The 26,456-nt window shown below is 60.5% G+C and overlaps 2 protein-coding genes across 2 annotated transcripts in view; one reads left to right on the top strand and one right to left on the bottom strand.

The window, feature by feature from the left end:
* Positions 1 to 9,552, bottom strand: part of LOC109686275 (microtubule-associated serine/threonine-protein kinase 3) — a gene marked incomplete in the record, with an annotated part of 381,278 nt that extends 371,726 nt beyond the window's left edge. The window contains 4 exon segments of the mRNA XM_074053562.1: positions 70 to 158; positions 4,552 to 4,650; positions 5,464 to 5,495; positions 9,483 to 9,552. Coding sequence (XP_073909663.1) covers positions 70 to 158; positions 4,552 to 4,650; positions 5,464 to 5,495; positions 9,483 to 9,521 — 259 coding nt within the window.
* A 1,739-nt stretch (positions 9,553 to 11,291) lies between these two features.
* LOC141416553 (interleukin-12 receptor subunit beta-1-like) lies at positions 11,292 to 24,857 on the top strand. The gene is made up of 17 exons (XM_074053525.1): positions 11,292 to 11,408; positions 12,497 to 12,629; positions 14,460 to 14,519; positions 15,033 to 15,150; positions 16,327 to 16,502; positions 17,538 to 17,671; positions 19,472 to 19,512; positions 19,602 to 19,756; positions 19,906 to 19,988; positions 20,256 to 20,493; positions 20,675 to 20,842; positions 21,991 to 22,128; positions 22,284 to 22,439; positions 22,690 to 22,824; positions 23,188 to 23,284; positions 23,544 to 23,625; positions 24,457 to 24,857. The coding sequence occupies exons 2-17, from the start codon at positions 12,575 to 12,577 to the stop codon at positions 24,814 to 24,816; spliced, it is 2,196 nt and encodes a 731-aa protein (XP_073909626.1). The 5' UTR covers positions 11,292 to 11,408; positions 12,497 to 12,574; the 3' UTR covers positions 24,817 to 24,857.
* The last annotated feature ends 1,599 nt before the right edge of the window (positions 24,858 to 26,456 follow it).

Below are 26,456 nucleotides of genomic sequence, written 5' to 3'. Positions count from 1 at the left end.
GATAAGTGGGGAAACTGAGTCAGGGCAGAGACGTGGACACAGCCGCCCAACTGTGGCTCCCACACTCACCGGTGGGGACAGACAGGGGCGACAGGGGCCGGGAGAGGGTGGGCGATGGCGTCCCTACCACCAGGCTTTTACGGTTCCCGCTTCGGCAGCTGTGGGGGGAAGGAGGGAGGGGTTAGAGGGTCAGAGTGGCCCAGGCCACCTGAGCACCTCACACAGAGGTGGAGGACATCAGTCCGTAGCCCCCAGCCGGGTGACAAGTCCCTTCTATCCTGCCTAAGGCCAAGGCCCCAGTCCACCATCGAAATGCTGACCGGTGACAGGAAAGTCACCTACTTCTTCTTGCTCAGCTAACTTGGACCCCAGGTCCCTTCCGGACCTGGAGAAGGGGGAAGTCGGGCTTTGTGGCTCCTGTCCCCTCCCTCCTCGCCCGTCCCCCCCCCCCCACCAGCAGTCGCCTGGCAACAGCTCCTCCACTCGGTGACAAGTGCAGCCCACACTGTCCCAGCCACCCGCCGCCGACGCAGGAAGAATGAAATGACAACCCTGCGAAGGGAGTGATGCCAGGCACAGAGGGGCCAGGGTGGTGTCCCCAGCCGGGTGCAGGGGGGACTCGACTTGCAGGACAAGGTGTTAGCCTGGTCACCCGAGAGCACAAGTGACAAGGTGGCAAGGGAAAAGGGGGGGTGAGCCCAGCTTGTGTGCAGTGACACCTCCAGCCTCAGTTTCCCCATCCAATGCCTCAAAGGAACACAGCACACACCTTCCCGGGAGCTGGTCACCCACATGGGCCTGTCCCCAACCAGCCAACGCAGGACACCGGGAGCCCTCGGTCGGTGCCACCCATTCCCCAGCCTGGGCAACCGAGGCCTCAGATGTCTCCAGCATTGTCATCTTAGCCTCGGTCGGGTACAGAAGCAAAAGTGAAACGCTCGAGTTCCTTCACGACTTCCTGCTCCCCAGGGCCCCGAAGCCACCGAAGTCACCACCATATCCTCTCCCCGCCCCCACCTGGCTGCCACCAAGGACCTTGAAAGAAGCCATGCTTCTCCCAAGCCAGGCCTTTCACACGGCCATACATTCATTGGGTGCCAACTGCATACAAATATACCCGAGGGCTTGGCATCGGAGCATTTATTGAGCGCCGACTGCATACACACCACACACACAGTGTGTCACCCCTTGGGTCTTGGGGACCCTGGACTCAACTCCCCTTCAGCTGCTGATCCAAACCAAAGGTCAGAGAGGCCAGGGACCTGCTTGAGGTCACACAGCCTGGCAGTGGCTGAAGTGGCGTTTGGGGACATCCACCCCCACACCAGACCCCATTTTCTGGACTCTGGATTTGCCACCCACGCGCCACCTCGTGCATAAATATTTGCATCTGAGGCAGGGCTGGCCACGGGGACAGATGGCTTCAGTGTTCCCGAGGTTCCCTCCTCCCTCCTCCTCCTTGTGTCCGACGGAGTCCGGGGTTCGAATCCCGCCCGGGTCCCCAGTGTCTGCGGGCCCCGTGTCACCACCGCGGCGGCGAAGGGACAGACAGGAAGGGGCAGGGGACAGCAGGGGACACTACCTCTTGGAGCGCTGCAGCAGGGCGCCCTTGGCCAGGCGGCTGCGATGACCGGGGGCGGCCACCGCCGTCCAGTAGCTGGGGTCGGACATGCTGCTTCCCTTTGTGCCACCGCCACCACCCGAGGCCCGGGACGCGCGGGGGCGCAGCCGGCGGCGGCGGCGGGATCGACCCCGGGAACCCCGCGGAGCTGGGCCGGGCCGGGCCGGGCCGGGTCGGGGAGGTGGGGGGTGAGGGGGGCGGCGCGGGGCCGCGGGCGGGGGGCGCGCGAGGAGGAAGCGCGCGGCCCGGAACCCCGCCCAGGAGTGCGCGGGGGCGGGGCTCGCGCGGGGGCGGGGCTCGCGACCAGGAAACCCAGCAGTCGAGTGGGCGTGGCGTTGCTATGGCTGAGGGCGGCCCGGGCGGGGCGTTGCTAGCGCTACGTACGGGGCAGAGGCGGGGCGTAGCTAGGGAATCGGGTGGAGGGGCGGGGCGTCGCTAGGGCTGCACGAGGCAGGGACGGGGCGTCGCTAGGGCTGCATGGGGCGGGGAGCTGGCCATCGCTGGAGACCCGGATGGTGGCGAGGGGAGTCGCTAGGGACCTGGGAGGCGGGGCGGGGCGTCGCTAGGGCTGCGGGCTGAAGGGCCGGGCGTTGCTATGATTGTGTGGCCGTGGGCGGGGCGTTGCTAGGACTGTGGAGCGGGGGCGAGGCGTTGCTAGGACCGCGGGGCCGGGGGCGGGGCGTTGCTAGGGTAGCGGGCGGCGGGGGCGGGGCGTTGCTAGGCGAGCGGGGGCGGGGCCTTGGCGCACTCCACAGCCCCCTCCCCTCGGGGCGTTCCCCCGTCCCCTCCCGGCGCGCTGTCCCCTACTGGGGCGAGTTCAAGCGGGGACATGGGGACGTCCTCCGCCTGTGCTGGGGGGACGACACCGACCCGGATGCAGCCCGGCTTCCTGCGCCAGCCTCAGTCTCCCCTCCCCCCGCCCCCGCCCCCAATGCAAAATGGGGCCCATGACTCATCTCGCAGCCTCAGTTTCCCCATCCGCACCACGCTGCATGGGAGACCCCAAGAATGCAGTGGGCTGGGGTGCTGCACGCCGTCGCCATGGAGACCGCTATGGAAGGAGAACCGACGCACACAGTAGGCACCGACTGCATGCCCCAAGAAGCCAGGTGGGGTGTCATCCGGAGGTCGGCCCCTTTCCTAAGCCAAATGACACTTGGGGACCCTCCTTGGCCCGCCTCCGAAATGCAGACCCCCAAATACAAGCAAAGGACATAGTTGAGGAAGCAGGCTGCAAAACTCTGAGTCAGCCCAAGTGTCTCCCCAGGTTCCCCAGACCCGGAGCTCAAACACCCGTATACAGTCGCTCATTCACTCGACAAACACTTATCAAGCACAGCTGTTTGCCTGCTCCTGCAGCAAGGACCATGGAGTCACAGGAAGAGCAAGAGGCATGTGATGGCATGTGAGCAGGGGAGGGACGTGATCTGTCAGCTATGGACAGCAGGGACATTAGGAAGATGGAGGTGGCCCTAGAGAAAAGTGAATGGACTTGGGTCTCCGTACCAGGCCGTGACCCCAGGGTGCAGCATGACCAGAGCAGATTGAGGCCTGGTCTCCTGGGGCTCCTAAGCTCTGGACAAGAAAACCAGAGGACCTAGATAGATATCAACTGGACACAGTGTCCAAGCCTGTGAGGCTCAGGAGGCCGAGGTCGGGAGGATTGAGGCGCTTATCCAGCCAGGGCAAAGAAGACCCCATCTCAAACAGCAAGCTAGGCATGGTTGAGCACGCCTGTAATCCCAAGTACAGGGACGCATAGGTCGGAGGAATGAGGTCTGAAGCTAGCCCCAAGGCAAAAGCATGAGACTCCCCCCAGACCCCGCCCCTGCCCGGTGTGAAAAATGACCTCAAGTAAAAAGGGGCTGGAAACCCAACTCAGGGGTCCAGCCCTGCACAAAAGTAAAATAAAGTAAAAGGACTGTGTGAACAGGCCTGAAGGAAAGGGCTGTCAGAAAAAGTGTCCCCGTCCGGGAGCTTGCAGATCTGGCAGAAAGAAAGGACCGAGGGGACAGGGCCTGACCGGTGTGGGGGGGAGGCAGGAGGACAAATGAGCTGACCACTCAGACTACAGTGTAAATGACTGCCATACGGATCCCGGGAGAAGTCCACACTGGTCAGGCTCCTGGGGACCCAGATCCTCCCCTGTGCGGTGGCAATGTGACTCTGCTGCCCCCTGGTGGTGAGTGTGGTGACCGCCACTGGCACCCCAAACCCTATTTGCTCAGCAACCCCCTCCCCAACACAACGGTCCCTCCCTGTCCTCCTGTCCTCTCTCCAGCTGGGACCACGTGCCATGGCCTCTCTCCCAGTCCGACCCCGGCCAGCCACAATCTCCTTCCTGCCGCAGGACCTTGGCACGTGCTACTGCCAGGGCCGGGTGTCCCTCTTCCCCAGCTGAGTCCACACTTTGTCACCAGTGTCACCTCCCCGACACACCTGTTGTCGGCATCCATTAAAAGAAGGCCTCTCTGGGTAGCCGTGAGCAGCTTGTTCATACTACAGTGTAAATGATTGCCAAACAAACCCTGAGAGTCAACAGTACAGGGTTGGGACTCCGGGACCTGCCCTGTCACAGAGGGTCCCACGGACCCGAAAACGGCCCTGGGCCACACCAAATGAGAACAGGCATGTCCTGTGAGCCTCAGTTTCCTTTCTGGGAAACCGGGGTGGGGGGAGCAGGGACCTCCCTGCTTGTCCCCGAGGTCGTGGCCCTGGCAGCCTGGGAACGCGACACCTGTGTGGGGGAGTCCAATGGGTCGAGTGGTGGCCTTGCCTGTCCACCTGTCACAAGCTGGGCCTGGAATGGAATTTTCCCGCGGGGCCGGGGGAGGGGGGGCGACTTCCCCATGGACACGCAGCCATATATCCAGGAGGGGTAAACTGAGGCCAGAGGGGCGATGCGGTCAGTCAGTCAGTCAGTTACTTACCTCCAAGGGCGCAGACCCAGGCTGGGGCTGCCCGGGCTGCAGGGACTGCGGGGGCTGCCGGGGCTCCGCAAGGCCGGACACTGGCCACCAGGGGACAGGCTGCAAAGAAGGCGGGGTGACCGGCGGCCCCGAGGGGGGCGCAAGCCGGGCGGGCTCCCCGGAGGTGGCGGACACTCACTCGAGGGTCAGCGCGGGGATGCGCAGCCGGTCCCGGCGGGATTTCATGGCGAGGAGGCCAGGGTGGAGGGCGGACAGGCGCGGGGCGGACAGACCGAAGGACGGAGGCTCCGCCCCGGGGCGGGACCCGCACCTGCGCAGCCGCCATGTGGACGCGGACTGGGCCAGGAGAGCCGGGAGTGCAGAGACCCACCGCCATGGTCACTGTCGTGGTCACTGTCCTCTGAAAATACCTAACCCACCCCCCACTGCACATCTGGGGCGGCGCCTCCTGTGTCCACTTCGAGGGTCCACCCCGGTCATGGTCACCGTCATAGCCACTAGTCAGGGACCCTGCACACTGCGGGCTGTCGCTTTCCAGGATGGAGCCAAGCCAGGTGCAGGACAGGTGGCCGGCGCTGGGTCACGCTCAGGCACCGCCCAGTGGACTTTGTCCTCCCCGTGGATCCCCTGTCCACCTCCTGCCCCCAGCTCAGCCACAGGCCAGGGACACCCGGCCTGGCCTCTGGTCCCTGGGTGTCCAGCACTCAGCTGAGGCCATTCCCACAGCGACAGGACCAGACGGCCTGGGCTTGGGGTCCACTCTGACCCCCTCCCTGTCCTGGCCATGCCGGGTCCCCGCTGTCCCCTGCATAGCACCCCCTGGCCAGTCCTTTTCTCTTTTTAGGGCTCAGCTAATTATCAAATAAATTGACAATTCCGTCCACCCCGGCCACCAGCCCCAGGTCAACTCACCCTCGTCCCCGCCGTGGCAGACTCAACTCCTTCTGAAATGACAAAAAAAAAAAAAACAGAAAAAGAAAAAAGTGGGGCTCAGCCTCTGGAAGATGGGAAGTCTCGACCCTAGACACCCCAAAGTTAGCCCTTTGTGCCCGCTGCTCCACCAATGTCCGCTCGTGCCCGGCCCCAGGGCCTTTGCACCGGCTGCGACCACTGTGACCCCCCCCTCCCCCCAGAGTCCACCCCTGACCCTGGCCTGCCCACTGGGAATTTTTTCTTAAATAAACATTCTGAAAGTTTAAAATCTGGGGGTCACTCAGCCCTGCGTCCCCTTCTATCATCTAATGTCCCTTCCTGCCCATGCGGAAGGGGGTCTGCGACTCCGTGCCTCAGTTTCCCCGTCTGGACCACGAGATGCTCTCAGGAGGATGACGTCATCATGACCAACCAAGCCGGCTATAGGATTGCTGAGCTCCGCAAGGGCCTAAGTGGGCGTGTGCTGGGGGCTGAGGTGGGGAACCCCCATAGTTGAGTGCCCACTGTCTACCAGGCATGGGGTTCTTACACAAACTGGGAAACTGAGGCCCAAGATGGGGATGATGAGTTGTGGGTGTGGGGGAAGCTCAGCAGAAGACCTGGAAAAGTGGATCTCGGGACACCCCCAAGCACACACATTGGGGGCGACAGCTTTGGGGACACAAGGCTATTTTTACTCCGGTGGGCTCCAGGCTGCCCACGTCCTCATGCGGGGTGTTCGCCATGGCAACCGATGACGTCAGCGGCCCCCGCAGCCAATTGGAGGCGGCCGGAAACAGCCAGGCGCTGGACCGCGTGGTGGGGAGGGGGATGGGGAGGGGGAGGGGGCGGTGGGGGTGAGGACAGCGGGTGGGGTAGGGGTCCCCAGCCACCCTTGATCCCCCAAAAAACCTTTGCCTTTTAGGCCAAGCCAGGAGTGACCACCTCGCAGGCCTCCCTGTCTTGCACAGGACAGGGACCTCACTACTGTCCAGAGCCAGCGGCCATAGATCAGGAACTATTGGGGTGTCCCTTGTGCACCCTCCCATCGCTGGGGGGGATCCTATGTGACTCAGTGACAGAGATGGATTTGAATCTGGGGGCCCCTCGAACTGCCTGCTCCCCCACCCTGGCCATTGGTGGGTTCCCTACACCTGCGCTGTGTGACCCCCGCACAGCAACTTAACCTCTCTGTGCCTCATTTGGAAATGGCCCCGGGTGCAGACGACCTGGGGTCTGGGAGGAGAGACCTCACCTTTTTGCTAAGGTAGTGGTGACAGCCACCAGCTTCCAAAATGCACAGGGACAGAGGCGACAGAAGTCCACAGCCTTGCAGGAAGTGGACCCACGCACACAGAGCTCCCTGTCACCATCTGCTTCCGCCCCCATCCTGCTGTCACCGGCTGTTCCCACGGAGTGACTCCCACCAGACAAATGTGACCCCCTTGCCACTGCCTCTTTTTATTTGTTTTTTTGGCTTTTTGAGACAGGGGCTCCCTATGCAGCCCAGGCTGGCCTTGAACTTGCAAGTCTACACACCTGGCTGGATCTGCCCTTTAAGGGAACATTTAGGGACCTCTGTCCTGCCCTGATCCCCCAGGTTGGAGGAGACAGAGCAGGGCCTGGGTCACTCTATACTGAAGGGAGAGGGACCGACACGAGGGGACCACAGACCAGGATAGAGCGGACCACACTGCTGCACGGAGGGCTTCCTGGAGGAGGAGGTGAACATGTGGGACTGGGTGAGCCACCAGGACACAGAGTGGCAGCAAATGACAACCTTTCAGGGAGCCTCCCCAGCCCCCACGCAATCTCAGGTCACCCTCTCTGGTGACAATGATGGTCTTAGTAGGAAACGCTTGACCCACCCTGAGGAAGACCTGTCCCCAACCCTAAGCTAATGCAAACTGGTGGTTCGAGGGAGAACTGGTGCAGCACGTGACCCCGCCACAATCTGATTGGACAGGATGCCCACGGCTATTGTTTGACTGGCCAATCAGCGCCTGACTTGAGGCCCCTGCTAATTCTCCAGCTTTTATGAATTGACTCTTTGACCTCCAGCAACAGGCAGCCTCCAGGAAATCTGATTGGCTGGCAGAGGCAGCCTGGCCGCTGATTGGCTGGAGCCCTCCCCCAGCCCTTCAGAACTGGAGACCTTGCGTCATTTAATGCTCAAAAACGGAGGCTCTGGGCTGACGGGGTGGCTCAGGCTGTAGAGCGCCAGCGTAGCAAGCGTGAGGCCCTGAGTTCAAATCCCGGTACTGACAAAAAGAAGAAAAGAAAACTCCGAGGCCCTAGGCCTTTGTACACATCAAGGCTCCAGACTGGGCTCCAGAGCTGTCTTTCCAGGCCCCAGATATGGGAATGACCTCCCCTGCTCCAGCACCTTCCATGGCTCCCCACTGCCCTAGGGAGAAGTGTAAACTCTTCAAAATGGCACCAGCCAATCACTCCCTCTCACTCTTGCTCAATCGCTAAGAAACTTTGTTTCCACTAAGAAAGACTTTGTTTCCCTCACCACAGGATAGCTGCGTGCCCCCCGGCCTTTGCACCCACCCTACACCTCCCAGGATGCATGCCAGAGCCGGGGTGGACTCTAATCCTGACAGTCACCCACCATGTGAGATTTGGGACGGGTCTGTGATTCTCAGAGCCTCAGTTTCCCCTTTCACACCGCAGGACTTTTTCATCTGGGAATATCTGTCCCCTCCATGGAACAGGGCCCACTTCCTGACGTCAGCAGCGCCCCCATTCGCCTCCCCGGGGGCGGTTTGTCTATTTTAAGAGGCCGAGGCGGGGCTCGCATCTAACTGGGGCTCCAGGCAGGCCTGTCCCCCCACCACAGCCACCCAACAACACCCCAGTCCTCGCCAGGCCTGCTGCACCCCCCTTGCTCACCCACCAGGCCCCCCCACCCTTGCCTATGGTTCCCACTATCCATCTCTCCCAGCCTGGCCCTGGGAGGGGGGGGTCACTGTCCCTGTCCACCCCCACGTGGCTGCCCAGGACCCTTCCCCAAGACCACCGTCCTGGCCCTGCAGCTGGGGTTGGGGACCCTCCAGTGTCCCCCCTCCTCCTCCCCAGCCAGCCCCTCAGCCCCCCACTGGCTCCATCTTCTCTATCCGGGTTCCGGCTGGCTGTTTCATTTCCCCAAACACCACTCCTTCCCCCGCCTTGTCACCCGCAGCTGCCTCCTGTGTCCCAAGGTCAACCCACAAGGCCAGGGTCAGGCCACACCCGCCATGTCTCCTCCCCAGCCGATTGGGAGACCCCAGAGGACGGACACCCCCAAGAGGCTGGAGCACCCCACTTCCCCTGCAGAGCCCTGCACACAGTAAGCGCTCAATAGATGTTGGGTAACCCGTGCACGCCAGGTCCCCACCCTCCAACCTGGTGGCTTCCTCAGGGTGTGGTGTAAGCGGAGAGACCCAGGCCAGTACTCAACGCCCATTCTGCAGAGGTCACACAGGGGTAAACTGAGGCTGGGAGTGACTTCCTTCCCTTTCCCCAGGTCACACACCTTGTGCCCCGAGGGGCTGACTCTCTCCGCTGAGCTGCATCACTTCCCCAGGCTCAGTTTCCCTATCTGACACCTGGACGCCTGCCCTGCCCAGACCTTGGCAGGTCGCTGCAGAAGTGACCTGAGCAGTGACACTTCGGGTGTCACTTGCGACCTGGTCAACCTGTCACAGCTGCAAGATTTGCACCGCTCTGCACAGATGGCGAGCTCAGCTTGCAGCCTACTGTGGTGGTATCATTAGAGGACCAGGTGAGGAGGGGAAACCCCGGCCCCTTCCTCTCCCCGTCCCCACACCCCCACCCCAAGGCGATCGCTCCCAGCCTCAGTTTCCCCATATGTCAAACTGGCAGGGCACACTCCCTTTCACATAGGTGAGAAGCAGGGGACCTGAGCACAGCCGGCCCTCTGCCTCAGTTTCCCTGCGGGGACCCCACCCCCACCCCTGCGACCCTGTGCACCGGGCCGCGCCACCCCCCGCCCGTGCGCGCCAAGGCCTCACCTGGAGCCCGCGGCGCCGCAAGAGGCTCGGCTCGTCCATGGCCAGCGAGTCCCAGCCGCTGGCCCCGCCCTCGGCCCCGCCCCAGTCTCCGGGGCCCGCCCCCGCACGCTATTGGCTAGGACGTTCGGATGACGTAGAAGCCACGCCCCCTATCAAAAGAGCCTGGCTGGGGCAGGAAGACCCCGCCCCCAGAACGCAGCGCGTCCACTCAGAGCGGAGGGAAATATTTTGTGCGGTCAGGGAGTGTAATTGAGTCCCATTCGCAGTTAGGGAGTGGAGGGTCAGAGAGGTCAATCCACCTCCCCCCCGGCACACAGCATGACTGGCCAGCGAGGCGCTCACCTCTGCAAAATTCAAGGAGCTCAGCCATCAACAGAACACAAATGATTCTTGCTTAATTGTATTTGAGACGGGGTTTCAATATGCAATCCAGGACTCACGATACGCCTGCCTTAGCCTCCCAAGTGCTGGGCTTACAGGCGTGACCACTGAACCCTTGCGATCTTTTAGCATAATTAAAAAAAAAATCAGCATTAATGAAGATAATCGTGATAAGCAAAACACTGATTTTTTTGTTTCTTTTTTTGTAGAGAGGATCTCACAGTGGAGACAAGGGTGGCGTCAGACCCTCCATTCCTCTGACTTCAGCTCCTCAGTGCTAGGATGGAAAAGTTAAAGGCAGGGTCAGACCCCAGCCTCACCTGCCTCACCCTAATCGTGGCCCTGGTGCCAATAAAACTTTATTTACAAAGACAGGGGCCACTCAGGTTGCCAGGTTCTGTCTTCAGGACGGTTGTCTTTGCTGAATGCTGACCCTACCCCTGCGTCATGGCCTCCACCTCTCTCACAGGTGTCTGAAGATGATTCTTGCACCCACTTTGCAGATGGGGAAAGCGAGGCAGGGAGCAACCCAAAGTCCCGAGGTCACTCCCACTTTCTCCCTCTGGCTGGTCTCCCCGCTGCTCCCGGGCGGCGCCTGGCTTTTATGCATCCCACCCACTGTGATTGGCTCACACTGGCCACGTGACCCCAGCCCGCAGCCAATCAGAGCCTTCCTTGGGACTTTGGTTGGAGTCCTGGGGGAAAACCGGTTCCCTGAACCACAGGTGGCCATGGGTTCACAGTTTCAGAGGTTTCAGTCCATGCTGGCTTTGCCCCGAGTGCTTTGGGCACAGGACGTCCTGGTAGAAGCCAGTGGTAGAAGCAAAGTGACAGGAAGGAGACATGTCACCCTTAAGGGCCACCACCAGTGACCCTGTCTCCTATAAGTCAATCACCTCCCAACAGGAGCACAGCCTGCATTCTTGGGGGACATTGAAAATCCAGTCCGGGACCAGGCATGGGGGGACCCGCCTGTAATCCCAGCCACCTGAGAGTCTGTAGGTCGAAGGATCAAGGATGAAGACCGGCCCCAGGGAAATAACTAAAGCAGAAGGGCTGGCGGTGTCTCAAGGGATAGACACCTTGCAGCTGCCTGGAGAACCCAATCCCACCCCCCCAAAAAAATCCAGTCCATGAAGCAGCAAAGTTATCCTGAAATGACCCTCGTGGAGACGTCGGAGTCGCGGTTACATGTTTAAAAATGTTCTTTGGCGACACATGCCTCTAAGTGTATTCATGAAGTGAATAAACCGAACTCCTCCTCATCCTTCAATGCCCTCCTTGGACGCCCCTCAGGAGCATTTTAGAATCTGGGGCACAGGAAGGGAAGCTCAGCCTCTCGCAGAAGATCGGGGTGTGGGGGGGCGGGTGGCGAGGACATTCTGTGGTTTCTTCTGTCACGGTTTCCGGCCCCTGTGACTTGTTCCTTCCTGCTTCCCCTCCACCCAGCCCACAGCCATCAGAACGTGGGGCAGGCCTGGGTGATGATCACACTTTGAGGGGCCCGGGGGGCGCCCAGATGTGACACCCAGCAATCAGCCTGTGGTGAGTCTTGGGGTGCCTCACGTGAACCTGGGTCCTCCCCACCGTCCCACTCACACACCCACCATGGCTCCCCAGTGCCCTTGGAGCCGGGCCTCCCCTCGTAAGGCCTGGGGCTCAAAGCCCTGTCCATGTGGCCGGCTGCACGGCCCCTAACACAGCGCCAGGACCACCTGGTGTCCCCAGTACTGAGCTAGGGGGCTTGGTGGGGGGGAGACGCCCTACAAATAATCCCACTTCATTCTCTGCCCAGCTGGAGTGTCCACTTCTCCACCAATGTCCACCTGTCTTTCCCCCCAGCCCTCCCTTCCTTCCTCACTCCCAGGCAGTGACCCTGGGCACAGATGGTGGCCCTGCTGGTGACAATCACGGTGGCTGACTGTGGGGGTGATGTCTCCCCTCAAACAGTCCACTCTGAAGGTGGGGAGCCCCTGGCCTGGGCCCCATGGCCACAGAAGGCCACTCTGTGTGGGGTCACGGGGTCCGGTCCCCACTGTGCCAGGCCGGGGACACTGCCTCTTTGTCCTCGAGACGCTGACCTCACAGTCTTGGGACGCCTGACCCCGGCCAGCCCAGCTGCCCCTGAGGGGGGAGGAGCCACCACCCTGGCCTCAGTTTCCCCCGAAGTCCACAACACAAGCCCCCCACCCTGTCCCCTCCATGGTGCCTTTAGGGGAAATCCCTGAGATAAAATTCACCTTTGATGTCACTTAGGGTTTTCCTGATGGGTCGCTCAGTGGCCTCAGCTGGCCTGGAGCTGACAACCCCGCTTCGGCTTTGAAACTTAAGAAAATGACCTTTAGGGGCTCGAGGTTGGGGGACACAGGGGGTCACCCTGAACTTGGGGACACGTGGTTGGACGAGTGAATATGCGACCTTCCCGGACACCAGCTCCTGGTCACCTCCGGGGTCTCATAGGTTGCTGAGGTCACTGAGGTCCAGTTCCAGTCCTGACCCGAAACCAGAGGTACCCAGCCTCCGAGGTCACCACCCCCGAGCTGACTTCCTGGGTTTCTTTTTCACTTTGACTTGTCCTAGGAGGGGATGTGACACTTTTTTTTTTCCTTTGTCTTTTTTTTTTTCATACTCAGCTACAACGTGTTCCGGGGAGGGGACAAGGTGACCGTGTCCTATGTCAATGGGGCTGAGGGCTCCACGTGGACCCGGTGATGAGGTGGCTGATGACCAGGCTGTGTGTCCTCCTTCTGCTGTCCTGGCTGAGTGGTGAGTCCCCCCCCTAACGTGGAATGTGGGGTGCAGACTGGGGTCCAGGGTCACAGCCACCTGTCTGTCCCTTAGCCTTTCTGTCTGCAAAATGTCACATGGGTGATGAGGGTTTCTGGGGTTGAATCTGGGTCATGGATGACCTGACAGACATGGTGACACCATGCAATGCGTGTGTCCCAACGACGGGGACACGGAGAGGACGGGGCGTCCACACTCCTGTGTCTCTCTCCGGCTTAGAGCGTGGGGTCAGTCCACTCTAGTCCCAGGAAGGACAACGGCTTCAGGCCTGGCCCCCTGTGGCCTAGGAACACGTGCGGAAGAGCACAGACGCTGGCAGAACTGGGGATCCCATAGCTGAGGGGGACACTGAACATGGGGAATGTCCCTAGTTGTCACTGCTGGACAGCCAGGCCAACAGAGTGGCCACAAAACTGCCACTCGAACCCTACCATCTTTCCAAGCCGGGGTTTTCTGGCATCTCAACCTATCCCTGACTCCCAGCACTGGGTCTCAATGCTGAGTCTGCCTGGGGAAGTCGCCACGGGGACCCCAAAGTGCAACTCAGTGTCCACCAGGGGATATCTGCCCAGTGTCCAGGAGTTAATGGGGGAGATGGATGGACGGATGGATGGATGGATGGATGGGTGGATGGATGGATGGATGGGTGGATGGATGGATGGATGGGTGGATGGATGGATGGGTGGATGGATGGATGGATGGGTGGATGGGTGGGTGGATGGGTGGATGGATGGGTGGATGGGTGGATGGATGGATGGATGGATGGATTGGTGGATGGATGGGTGGATGGATGGGTGGATGGATGGATGGATGGGTGGATGGATGGATGGATGGGTGGATGGATGGATGGGTGGATGGATGGATGGATGGATGGATTGGTGGATGGATGGGTGGATGGATGGGTGGATGGATGGGTGGATGGATGGATGGATGGATTGGTGGATGGATGGATGGATGGATGGATGGGTGGATGGATGGATGGATGGGTGGATGGGTGGATGGATGGATGGGTGGATGGATGGATGGGTGGATGGATGGATGGATGGATGGTGGATGGGTGGATGGGTGGTTGGATGGATGGATGGGTGGATGGGTGGATGGATGGATGGTGGATGGGTGGATGGATGGATGGATGGATGGGTGGATGGATGGGTGGATGGGTGGGTGGATGGGTGGGTGGATGGGTGGATGGGTGGATGGATGGATGGATGGATGGGTGGATGGGTGGATGGGTGGATGGGTGGATGGGTGGATGGGTGGATGGATGGGTGGATGGATGGGTGGATGGATGGATGGATGGATGGGTGGATGGGTGGATGGGTGGATGGGTGGATGGATGGATGGGTGGATGGGTGGATGGATGGATGGATGGGTGGATGGGTGGATGGATGGACGGGTGCATAGATGGATGGATGGGTGGATGGGTGGATGGATGGATGGATGGATGGATGGATGGATGGGTGGATGGATGGATGGATGGATGGATGGATGGGTGGATGGATGGGTGGATGGGTGGGTGGGTGGATGGGTGGGTGGATGGATGGATGGGTAGATGGATGGATGGATGGATGGATGGGTGGATGGGTGGATGGGTGGGTGGATGGGTGGGTGGATGGATGGATGGATGGATGGATGGATGGGTGGATGGGTGGATGGATGGATGGACGGGTGCATAGATGGATGGATGGGTGGAAGGGTGGGTGGGTGGATGGGTGGGTGGGTGCACGGTGGATGGTCGCATCCTGCAGATGGCACGCTGACCCCAACCGTGCACAACATCACATGTCACTGTCCCTTCCTTCCCTGCAGTTGCATGCGGGAGCAGCCAGTGCTGTTTTCAGGACCTGCCGTATCAGGACACACACACAGGTTAGCAGTGGCTCCTCTCTGTAGGCGAGTGGCCTCGATGGGTCCCTTCCCCCGTCTGCTCCCCCACTGCCGAGGTTTGGGGTGTCCTGAATGCTGGCACCTGTGTAGCTTCATTGTCCCCAGCACGGTCGTGGGGTTTATGTCCGTGACTTACGGATCAGTGTGTGGACTCAGCCCCAGGCAGGTGTCACTGGAACATTCCTGGTCATTAATGACCACAAGGAGGGTCCAGCACCGAAGGGTATCAGACCATTCTATTTACTGGACTGGAGGTGCAGCTGGTGTCAAGGACTTGCTGTGTGGCTTCAATCCCAGTACTGAAAAGGACCCCAGGACAACCTGGTGAAAGGGTGGCCCCAGCACAGGCCATGGCCTGTGCAAAAGCCCTGAAGCAGGGTGTGCCTGGCGGCTTGGGGACACAAAAGAGGCTCACGGGAGGAGCTGTAAAGGTACAAGGATGGTGAGGGCTGTCACCTATCTGCTTTGACCCCTAAAATCCGTGGTCTCTTGCAGGCATTACCTCGGGCCCCAGGGACCTGAGCTGCTACCGAGTCCTCAGCGCTGGTCATTATGAGTGTTCCTGGCGGTATGAGGGACCGAAGGACGGGGTCAGCCACTTTCTGAGATGCTGGTGAGGACCCAAAATGACCCCAAAGTCTGCATTTAACACGCACTTGCACTCAGTCCACCAGGGTCCACTCAGGTGACCTTGGAGGGAAGATTCCCGTCCGTGGGAGTGGGAGCCCTCCATCTTCATATATGAAGTGAGAGTGGGAAATTATGGGGTCCCTGAGTGACCGTGAGGATGATGAGTCCTTCCTTCGTACTCAACCTCTTCCTCAAAAACCAACCCACCCACCCACCCACTCATCCACTTTTCCACCCATCCACACATCCACCCATCCATCCACCCATCCATCCACCCATCCACCCATCCATCCATCCATCCATCCATCCACCCATCCATCCATCCATCCACCCATCCATCCACCCATCCATCCACCCATCCACCCATCCACCCATCCATCCATCCATCCACCCATCCATCCACCCATCCACCCATCCATCCATCCACCCATCCACCCATCCATCCATCCACCCATCCACCCATCCACCCATCCATCTACCCACCCACCCACCCATCCATCCACCCATCCACCCATCCACCCATCCACCCACCCATCCACCCATCCACCCATCCATCCATCCATCCACCCATCCATCCATCCATCCATCCACCCATCCATCCATCCATCCATCCACCCATCCACCCATCCATCCATCCACCCATCCACCCATCCATCCACCCATCCACCCATCCACCCACCCATCCACCCACCCACCCACCCATCCACCCATCCACCCATCCATCCACCCACCCACCCATCCATCCACCCATCCACCCATCCATCCATCCATCCATCCATCCATCCACCCATCCACCCATCCATCCACCCATCCATCCATCCACCCATCCATCCACCCATCCATCCATCCACCCATCCATCCACCCATCCACCCATCCACCCATCCACCCACCCACCCATCCACCCATCCATCCACCCACCCATCCATCCACCCATCCTTCCACCCACCTGTCCATCCATCCACCCGTCCACCCTTTCTGGAATATTCTGGGTCCTTCAGCCGTGTCAGACCTGGATTAATGTCCAGGGCAGCGCTGGCTGGCGATGGTGACCTAAAGGGGACAGAACCATGTACTATGTGAGGCCAATGGTGCTGCAGTGCGGTCAGCTGGGGTCCACCGTGACCCCCGACTCATGGCGCTGTGTCCGTCTGTCCACAGCCTGCACACCGGGCGCTGCTGCTTCTTCCCGGCCGGCCCGGCCACCCAGCTGCAGTTCTCTGACCAGGACGGGGTGTCGGTCCTGTCCAACGTCACCCTCTGGGTGGAATCCTGGGTCGCGAACCAGAACCGGACGGAGAGGTCACCTGAGATCACCCTGAGACTCTACAACTGGGGTCAGCTCTGCATGTCCTCCCTGTCTCTTTGTCCCTTGTAGACACCCAAGTCCCCGAGTCCAGCCCTGGGGGGGTCCAGCAGTTTGCAGTCAGGACCTCGGTGCCGGCTTTCCTGGCTCCCCGACTCATCCCCCAGAGCTGGGCATCCCGGTTGCTATGGGTGGTGGGTGTCTGGCTCTGTCCACCAACTCTGCGGACAGCAGTGGACGTGCCCTGTGTGTAGCACGACACGGGGGACGTGGCCAGGCTCTACCGTGATGTGCACTGCTTCTGATTTCCGGTGTGGGGTGCAGCACGGCCTCTTGCATGCTAGGCAAGCACTCACCCCGAGTGCGGAGGTCCCTAAAGAAAAGAAATCAAATTCGAGGCCAAAATAAACTCTTCAGATACAAAACGCCCACTCGTGAAAGACCCTGAGGTGGAACCAGTTGTGGTGTCTGGGGTTCCCCATAAAACCATCTGAGAAGATCTTAGGTGCGCTCAGCAAACACAGAGAGGAATTTAAGTATCGAAGATGAGGGATGCACCCTCGATTGCTTCTGTATCCAAACCAAACGTGATGTCCTTAAATTTATTTTTGCTCCAATATGGAAAAAGCCCGGGGTTCATTTGTAGATCCCCAATAAAAGGGGAGTCAGGTATGGCGTGATCAAGGCACAGCAGGAATCCTTTTTGCTTCTCCTCAGCTCAGGCTCCTGATGATGGGTGTAAAAACTTAGTAATATTTCTGTCATAATTGTCCCCCAAAAATACACAATTACCTTCGCACCGCACATACACAGGTGCCTATTTCACCTCAAACTCACCCACCAGGACTGTCACTGTTTCCAGGGGATTTTCGCTGACCCAGTGCTGGATAGAAATATCTGTATTTATTCTCTGCATTGTAGAATTCCCAGCCTGGCCGGACCCCCAAGGGTGACCCTGACTCCCAAGGGGGCCTCAGTGGGTCGCCCCTGGTGGATTTCACAGAATTTGGGATTCCTAAACACACACACATGAGGCTGCTCTTCTGAACCCCACATCTGCTTGCAGTTAGGTACGACCCTCCCCTGGGGGACATCAAGGAGTCCAGGACAGCAGGACAGCTGAGGATGGAGTGGGACGCCCCTGAGGACATGGCCGAGGTGCAGTTCCGACGGCGGACAGCCAACAGCTCATGGGAGGTGGTGAGTTGATTCCAGGTTATGGAGGACACGCCAGGGTGTGCTCAATGACCGTCTCACTGTCACCAAGGTCACCACATTCACAGCGGCCACCATGACCAATTGATCCACTCCTGTCTCAGTGCAGCCCAGGGGGACTTTGAACACTCAGACCCGACTCGGCCTCCTTCCTCACACAGCAGATGTGGCGCCAAATTACAGCAGGTGGCAAATTCATTCCAGCCCTGGGGACAGCTCTGCACCCTGCAGTAAACTCCCAAACTCACTTTACAGCATTCATTTATCCAACACCCACCCACCCATCCACCCACCCATCCATCCATCCATCCATCCACCCGTCCATCCAACCATCCACCCATCCACCCATCCACCCATCCATCCACCCATCCACCCATCTATCCACCCACCCATGCATCCACCCATCCACCCATCCACCCACCCATCCACCCACCCATCCACCCATCCACCCATCCACCCACCCATCCATCCATCCACCCACCCATCCACCCACCCATCCATCCATCCATCCACCCATCCATCCATCCACCCACCCATCCACCCACCCATCCATCCATCCACCCACCCATCCACCCATCCATCCATCCATCCACCCACCCATCCATCCATCCATCCACCCGTCCATCCATCTACCCACCCATCCATCCACCCATCCATCCATCCACCCACCCATCCACCCACCCATCCATCCATCCACCCACCCATCCACCCATCCATCCACCCAGCCACCCATCCACCCATCCACCCATCCATCCACCCACCCATCCATCCACCCACCCATCCACCCAGCCACCCATCCACCCATCCACCCATCCATCCATCCATTCATCCATCCACCCACCCATCCACCCACCCATCCATCCATCCACCCATCCATCCACCCACCCATCCACCCAGCCACCCATCCACCCATCCACCCATCCATCCATCCATTCATCCATCCACCCATCCATCCATCTATCGATCCACCCACCCATCCACCCACCCACCCATCCACCCACCCATCCACCCATCCATCCACCCACCCATCCACCCACCCACCCATCCACCCATCCATCCACCCAACCATCCACCCATCCATCCACCCATCCACCCACCCATCCATCCACCCATCCATCCACCCATCCATCCATCCATCCACCCATCCATCCATCCACCCACCCATCCATCCATCCACCCACCCATCCATCCACCCATCCATCCACCCATCCACCCATCCATCCATCCACCCACCCATCCATCCATCCATTCATCCATCCACCCATCCATCCATCCACCCATCCATCCATCCACCCACCCATCCATCCACCCATCCACCCATCCACCCATCCATCCATCCACCCACCCATCCATCCATCCACCCATCCATCCACCCACCCATCCATCCATCCACCCACCCATCCATCCACCCATCCATCCATCCATCCACCCATCCATCCATCCACCCACCCATCCATCCATCCATTCATCCATCCACCCATCCATCCATCCACCCATCCATCCATCCACCCACCCATCCATCCATCCATTCATCCATCCACCCATCCATCCATCCACCCATCCATCCATCCATTCATCCACCCACCCACCCATCCACCCACCCATCCATCCACCCATCCATCCACTCATCCATCTGTCTTTACCACTGGTTTTGATGTGACAGAAACATGACAGCCTCGGGTGCAGAATGAGACCCAGGGTCAACACAGAGAGAGAGAGAGAGAGAGAGAGAGAGAGAGAGAGAGAGAGCAGCAGCAGTTGTGTGTATATTCTGTCTCTTTCCAGGGCGACTGTGGACCTCAGGACAGCAGCAGCGGCTTAGGTGGGCATAATAACAGCAGAACCTGCTGTGAGTCAGCATCAATTGGACGCCTACTGCGTGCGGGGCTCCATGCTAAACTGTTTACCTGCAAAGAGGATTTTGTCCCTCCCGTCCCTCCCCAGAGTCCTGCCTGTGCCCTCTGGAGGTGGACGTGGCCCAGGAGATCCAGATACGGCGGCGACGCCTGGTGGCAGGGTTCCCGGGAGGCCCTTGGAGCAGCTGGAGTGACTCGGTGTGCGTCCCCCCTGGTGAGAATGGGTGGACAGACGTTAGGAAGATCGACGAGTGGCAGTGCCCACCTGAAATCCCGGTTCTTGGGAGGCGGAGGCAGGAGGATGGCACCCAGCACCTGGCCAGCGGGGTCCTCCATTTCCCTCTGGATTTCCCCTCCTTGCAGACCCTGTCTCGGTCCCTGAGGTCACCTTGGAGAAGGAGCCACTGGGCCCAGACGGGAGACGGCTGGTGGCCCTGCTGGGACAGGTGACAGGGGATGGGGATGGAGCCGGGAGCAGTCACTTATGCCTGTAATCCCAGCTACCTGGGAGGCTGAAATCGGGAGGATCAAGGTTCAAAGCCAGGCTGAGACCCCATCTCTAAGTGGAGTGGCGGTGTGACTCAAGCCATGGGGCACCTGCAAAGCCCTGAGTTCAAATCCCATCCCACCAAAAAAAAAAAACATCGGTGCAAGTGACCTCTAGGGCACCCGCTCCCGTTGTCCCCACTGCTGCCATGTCTGTCCTCCCACAGCCGCCGCAGCTGGCACTCCCAGAAGGCTGCCGGGGGCCAGCGCCGGGTGCCGCGGTCACTCACTTCGTGAGAGTCCATATGCTGTCCTGCCGGTGCCAGCCCAGGGCCACCAGGACCCTTCGCCTGGGGAAGCCCTTCTTCCTGTCGGGATCCGCCTATGACGTAGCCGTGTTCTCCAAGACTCGCTTCGGCCCCGGTCCCAACCGCACGTGGCACCTGCCCGCCGAGGACCACGCAGGTGACACACGGGTTCCGTCATCATCTCCGGGTAGCTGGCATACAGCTGGTGCTCAATTAATGCTAGACGTCAACGTGGTGATGTCGCCAATGGGGACCAGCTGGATGCTGGGGCGGGGGTTGGATTGGCTGCTGCACCGGCCCCAGCGTCCAGTGTCCCCCTGACGCCTGTGTCCTTGCAGAGCCCGGGTCTCTGAATGTCACTAGTGGAGCCGATGGCACTGCCCTGAGCTGGGCAGCGCGGCCTCCGGGCACCGTTTATTGCATTGAATGGCGGCCACGGAGCCAGAACGAGAGCCAAGGTCACTGCATGGTGACCACGCCCCAGGACGGGGACCCTGGTGGCACAGGTAAGGGTCAGCACCTCATGGTGGCTCAACTGGCCTCTGTTATGGTGTCCGGCAGGCTGCAGCCTCCAGGGACATGAGTCCCAGGGAACTGTCACCACTTTCAAGAAGTCACACCCTCGTAATGAGTGTCACCTCCAGGGTGTTTGTTAAATATCCAAGGTGCCACTTAGCATAATGCTGGTGGCACATTAATGAGGCCTCAGAGCCGGGTGTGGTGGCTCACGGCTGTAATCCCAGCTACTAGGAGGCTGAGATGGGGAGGATCGTGGTTCGAGGCCAGCCCTAGGCAAATTGTTCTGGAGACCCCATCTTCAAAATAATCGGATGGACTGGAGGAGTTGCTCAAGGTGCAGGCCCTGAGTTCAAATCCTGACCCTGCCAAAACCAGAAAAAAAGATAAGGAGGTGTCAGGAAGGAGAGGGAGGCGTGCGTGACCCTCCTGTCCGGCTGCTGGGCTCCACCGCCTCCGTAAAGGGCGGGGGGAGGGGCTTCATGAGGGGGCGTGGCCTAAGCTGCAGTTGGCAAACTGGTTCTGCATTGCCTATGAGGCGTGGTCACCACGACGGGCGTGGCCTGCATCTGGGGGCGTGGCCTAAGCTGCAGTTGGGAAAGTGATACCTCAGTGCCAGTGGGCGGGACCGCCGGAAGGGGCGGGACCTGCGTCTGGGGGCGGGGCCTAAAGTGCTGTTGGGAAGCTGGTACTTCAATGCCCGTTGGGCGTGGCCTGCACAAGGGGCGTGGCCTCTACGTGGGGGAGGGGGTAGGAGCAGAGTGGGGGTGTGCGAGGGAAGTGGGGCCCCCTAACTCCAGCACGCAGGCTTTGTTCTCTTCTCCCTTTGAGACCAACCTGGTTTTGGCCTCCAGGCTGCGTGGACCTCGCGCTGGGGTCACAGGCGTGGCCACAGGGACAGTTTTGAGTGGCGGCTCCATCAGTGTCACAGTGAGATATAAACCTCGGCCTTAGGGAGCCCCATGGAGGACAAGGGCGTTGCAGTGGGTGGGGACGGGCTGGGGACGGCACAGGGAGGAGATCCAGGAGAGGGGCATTGGTGCGAGGGTTTTGCAGCATGTGTAGGAGTTTCCTATGAGCTCTTAGTGCGTAGGGACACAGATGGACTTAGTGTCCTGTTTCCTGCTCTTCCTTCCAGTGACCCACGTCTGGAATCCCACGCCTGTGGCGATGGGACGGGAGGAGTGCTTCCACGTCACCATCTTTGCCTCGATGCACCCAGACAAGCCCACATCATGGTCGTCCGTCCTGTCCTCCTTCTTCTTTGGGGGCAATGGTGAGTGGCCCACACCTGAAGGTCTGTGTCCCCAGCAGGAGGGAACGACAGGCCATGTGGTCCTGACCCGGGGGACGAGCCAGAGCGATCCGGCCCACCGCCTCTGTGCAGTGCATACAGGAGGTGCTCAATCTGTGCCCGTCTGTCCCTTGCAGCCTCGGTGGCCGGGACACCACAGCACGTGTCCGTGAGGAACCACAGCCAGGACTCCGTGTGGGTCACCTGGACGCCGTCCCCCCTGAGCCACTGCCCCGGTGTCCTGCGAGGCTACGTCGTCCAGTGCCGCGAAGAAGCTGGAGGCCGGGTGTCAGGTGCGCGGGGACAGGCGCTCGGCTCCCTTGTTCAGATGGGGTCTCCCTAACTCTTTGCCCGGGCCTCCAACTGCATTCCTCCCCATCGTGGACTCCGAGTGGCTGGGATTACAGGTGTGAGCGACTGTGCCCGGCCCTGGTTGATGAAGGTTTTTTCCTCCATGATCTTGAGGGGCTGGGGTGCCTCAGCAAGGTGTCCTGGCCCCCATGTTCCTGGCCTCCGGGACCCACGTCTGCCTCCTCCCAGCAGAGTGGCAGGTGCGGCCCACCGAGACCCAAGTGACCCTCCAGGGCCTGCGTGCGGGTGCGGCTTACGTGGTCCAGGTGCGTGCGGACACGGCATGGCTTCGGGGCACCTGGAGCAGACCCCAGCACTTCAGCATCGGTGAGCGGGGTGCACAGGGCTGGCCATTTACCCAGCATGCACTGCTTCACCCTTTCCATAGTGACCACCCCAAACCCTCCCTGGTCCCTTAGACCCTCAGGAGAAAATCCCAGTCAGATTTACTCTCCCCCTTCACCAACCTCCCCGGGCCTGTTTGTTTCCCCATTGTCGAACTCCTACTCATCCTTCAAAACCCAGCCCCAAATCTCCCTCCTCCAGGATGCCTCCCTCTGACCCACGGCCACTGTGGATCCCAGTTTGACACCTTGGGGTTCAGCCTCTGCCTCCCCCAGCCTGAGGGGGGGTTGGGGGTTGCATGGAGCAGGGGTGACCCTCCTCCAGCCCGAGCTCTCCCATCCCCAGAGGTGCAGATATCCCAGCTGTCCATCGTCTTCGCGTCCCTGGGAAGCTTCGTGAGCATCGTCCTTTTGGGCACCCTTGGGTACCTAGGACTGAGCAGGTAACGCGCACCTCTCCCCGGCCTGGGTCGTTATGGGGAGGCCATCATGATGGCCTCCCCCTGGTAGGCATCAGGAGGTGACACAGAAGGGGGCAGACGTTGGATTCGAACCTGCATCTATGGGGTCCTCCCTTCCCCCAGCCCGTGTCCTCACAGCCTTCATAACCTAAGAGCAATGGAAAAAAAACAAGTGAGGACAATAGAAAGGGAGGAAGAGGCAGCGATACTGCTTCTCTGATGTGTCCCCTTCTGTCCCCAGGGCCGCGTGGCACCTGTGTCCACCCCTGCCTACACCCTGTGCCAGCTCGGCTGTGGAGTTTCCTGGCGGCCAAGGGGAGCAGGTAAATTCTCCTCCTCCACTTGGGACAGCCCAGTGGCCCCGAGAGAAATCCACTGGAGGACGCTAGCGGCAGCCACAGAAGTCAAAGTGGCTTCCATAACAGGAAAAAAGAGAAAAATCCCACTAGGCGGACTTCAGGCATGGCTGGATCCAGGGACCAGGGGCTCTGTGCTCTGGGTACCACTCTCCTCCCTGTAGGCTCAGGGTTTCCGGGTCGCCTGGAGACAAGGTTCAGGGCCTTCACTGATTGGTCCACGTGGTAGGTCACATGCTCACTGCTCAGCCTATGGGTGAATCAGCTGCTGCGATGCCCTAATTGGCTACGTCACATGCTCCTGGCTAGAAATGGGGCGGAGCCGCGCTCTGCCCAGAAGTGGGGGTGTCCTGCAAGAGGGGCGAACGAGGGTCGCTGAGGCCAAGCCTATCCTCAAGCCGGGCTTGGGGTTTGGGAGAATTTACCCGGTAGGGGCCTGGTCCCTTTCATCCTCTCCTGGATGGAGGCAGGGCCCCGCCCACAACCTAGACCCCTCCCACGGGCCCGGCCCCGCCCACAAGCTAGACTCCCCCCACGTGCTCGGCCCCGCCCAGAGACTCCGCCCCGCCCACAACCTACAGGACTCCCTCAGTCCCGGCCCCGCCCACAGTGTTGGCTCCTCCCATAGCTTTGGCCCCGCCCACACCCTCGACCTACCCACAGTCTCCACCCCGCCGTCAGTCTCGGCCCCGCCCACAGCCTTGGCCTAGACCACACCCATAATCTTGGCCACGCCCACAGCCTTGATTTCTCAGTCGTTACCCCGCCTACACTCTTGACCCCGCCCTCCGTTTCCAGGCTTGGCAGTGGACCAGCCCGGTGGACATCCCGGAGGAAGTGTCCCCGCAAGAGACCCTGATGGTGACATCCTGGGACCAGGGCGACGGCCCCGAGGCTCTGGACGGAACGACAGAGCTGCCCCAGGTCGTCCCTGAGCCAGGCGTGGACGCAGCGCTGTGCTCGGAGGACAAGGACCAGGTACCAGGTGACAACGCCAAGGTCCTGGGGCTGCACAGCCGCCCCGCGCTCTCGCCGCTCCTGGCTCAGCTGCTGCAAGGCTTCCCCGAGCCTGACGACCCTCGGTGGCCCTGGAGGGCGGAGGAAGAAGCTGGTTCGAGCCCCGAGCCTCCCGGCCAGGAAGACCGACTATTGCAATAGCGATGGCTGATGATTAAGCGCTTACTGTATACGCCGCCTGCTCCTGTAGACACCGGGGTGGTCCCCAGCCCCACCATCGGCCATCGAGGTTCAGCGGCTGGCCTGAGGCCACACAGCACGGGCAGGATGGACCCCAGGCCCTGGCGACCCCGAGATCCCTGCCACCTCCCCCTCCCCCTCTCCCTTCCCGGTGCCACCTGTTACAGCACTTCCGGCCGTGGGAAGCCTGGAAACCGCTGGGAACAGCAGGAGGCTCCCCGGCCCTGTGATTGGTCCGTCTGCTCTGGGGGCGTGGCCACGGGTGCGGCGTCACGTGGGGGAGTGGCTCCTCCCACAGCGGAGGGGTCTCCAGGTTTGTGGGATTCGCAGGTGCGCAGCCAGGGGGCGCTAAACACTATGGGGGGAGGAAGTGAGGGGCCCCCAAATCTCCCCCTGGGAAATGGGGTGAAGGCAGTGGACTCGAGCTTTCTGTGGGGTCTCTGTGTCCTGATCAACACACAATGTCGCCCTAAACCTGTATTGGCCGTTCAAGATACGCTCGGTTAGTCATTCAACACATCTTCATTGGTCTGTCCTTTGCTCCTCCCTCCGGAATGCCCGTTTTCGGGGAGCCCGGAGGTCAGGACTGGGCAAGGGGGCCGACTGCGAGGACCTGGGTCCCCATAACCAGGCTGACCGTGCTCTTCCTGGTCGGCCACCAGGGGGCAGCAGCGCACCCCAGCCCCAGCCTCTTGGGGAGCAGAGCTGGCCTCGCAACGCCCCGTCTCCCTGCACCCCGGATTAGCCACCTCCTGTGTGTCCAGCGTGGGGACGCTAGGGACTGGGGGGTGGGGTCATGTGTCCTGCTCCCCTTAGATGGCCTCAAAGTGCACAGTTTGGTGACATTGTCACAGGCACAGTGTTGTGCAAACCCCACGTCTGCTTCCAGAATCTTCCATCCCCCCAAAAGAGAGCCTCCATCCCCATCAGCAGTCACCCCCGACCCCTGCTCTGTCTGGGTGTTTGCTGTCCACGGCTCTGACCCCGTGTGGCCTCTGTGTGTGGCTCTGTCACTCAGGGTTGTAACAGGGACCAGAGTTTCGCTCCTCTTCCGGGCTGCGTAATATTCCACCGCCCGGCCCTCATCCCCTCTGGCCCGCCGATGGACATCGCGTTGTTCTCTTTTCTGGGTGTTGTGGCCTGGAAACGGTGCTCAGGTTTGTTCACAGAAGGGGAAACTGAGTCACAGGGTCGTCCGCTCTCCCAGACAAAGTCTGAGCTAAGGCATCCCACGGACACTTTCTCACGGGGACAGGGACAGTGGCAACCGGCTGCACAGAACCCCAAGGTGGCAGAACCGGCTCCACTTGTCCCAGGGGGAGGGGACACGGTCACACGTCCCCCCCCTTCACCCCCGCCCCAAGCCCTGGTCCCCACCAGGTCCCCCTCGTCCTCGGGCCACAGCCGGGCTGGGTGCCTATTCTTGACAGGGTGTCGCTGGGCAGCCCTGGCCGACCTCGAACTCGTCACCCTCCTGCCTCGGTCACCCGGAGTGCTGGGGCGTCAGGTGAGGTCACCTCGACTTTCAACCCGCTGCTGTTTGAAGCCACCAGGTCGGGGTCCTTTATATGGCCGCCACGCCCCCGTCCCCGCACCCCAAA

This window comes from Castor canadensis, chromosome 14 (assembly GCF_047511655.1).
Source record: "Castor canadensis chromosome 14, mCasCan1.hap1v2, whole genome shotgun sequence".
In the NCBI taxonomy this organism is placed as follows: Eukaryota; Metazoa; Chordata; class Mammalia; order Rodentia; family Castoridae; genus Castor; species Castor canadensis.
The sequence above is the reverse complement of the archived record's forward strand: the minus strand, read 5'-3'. Positions and strand labels throughout refer to the sequence as shown.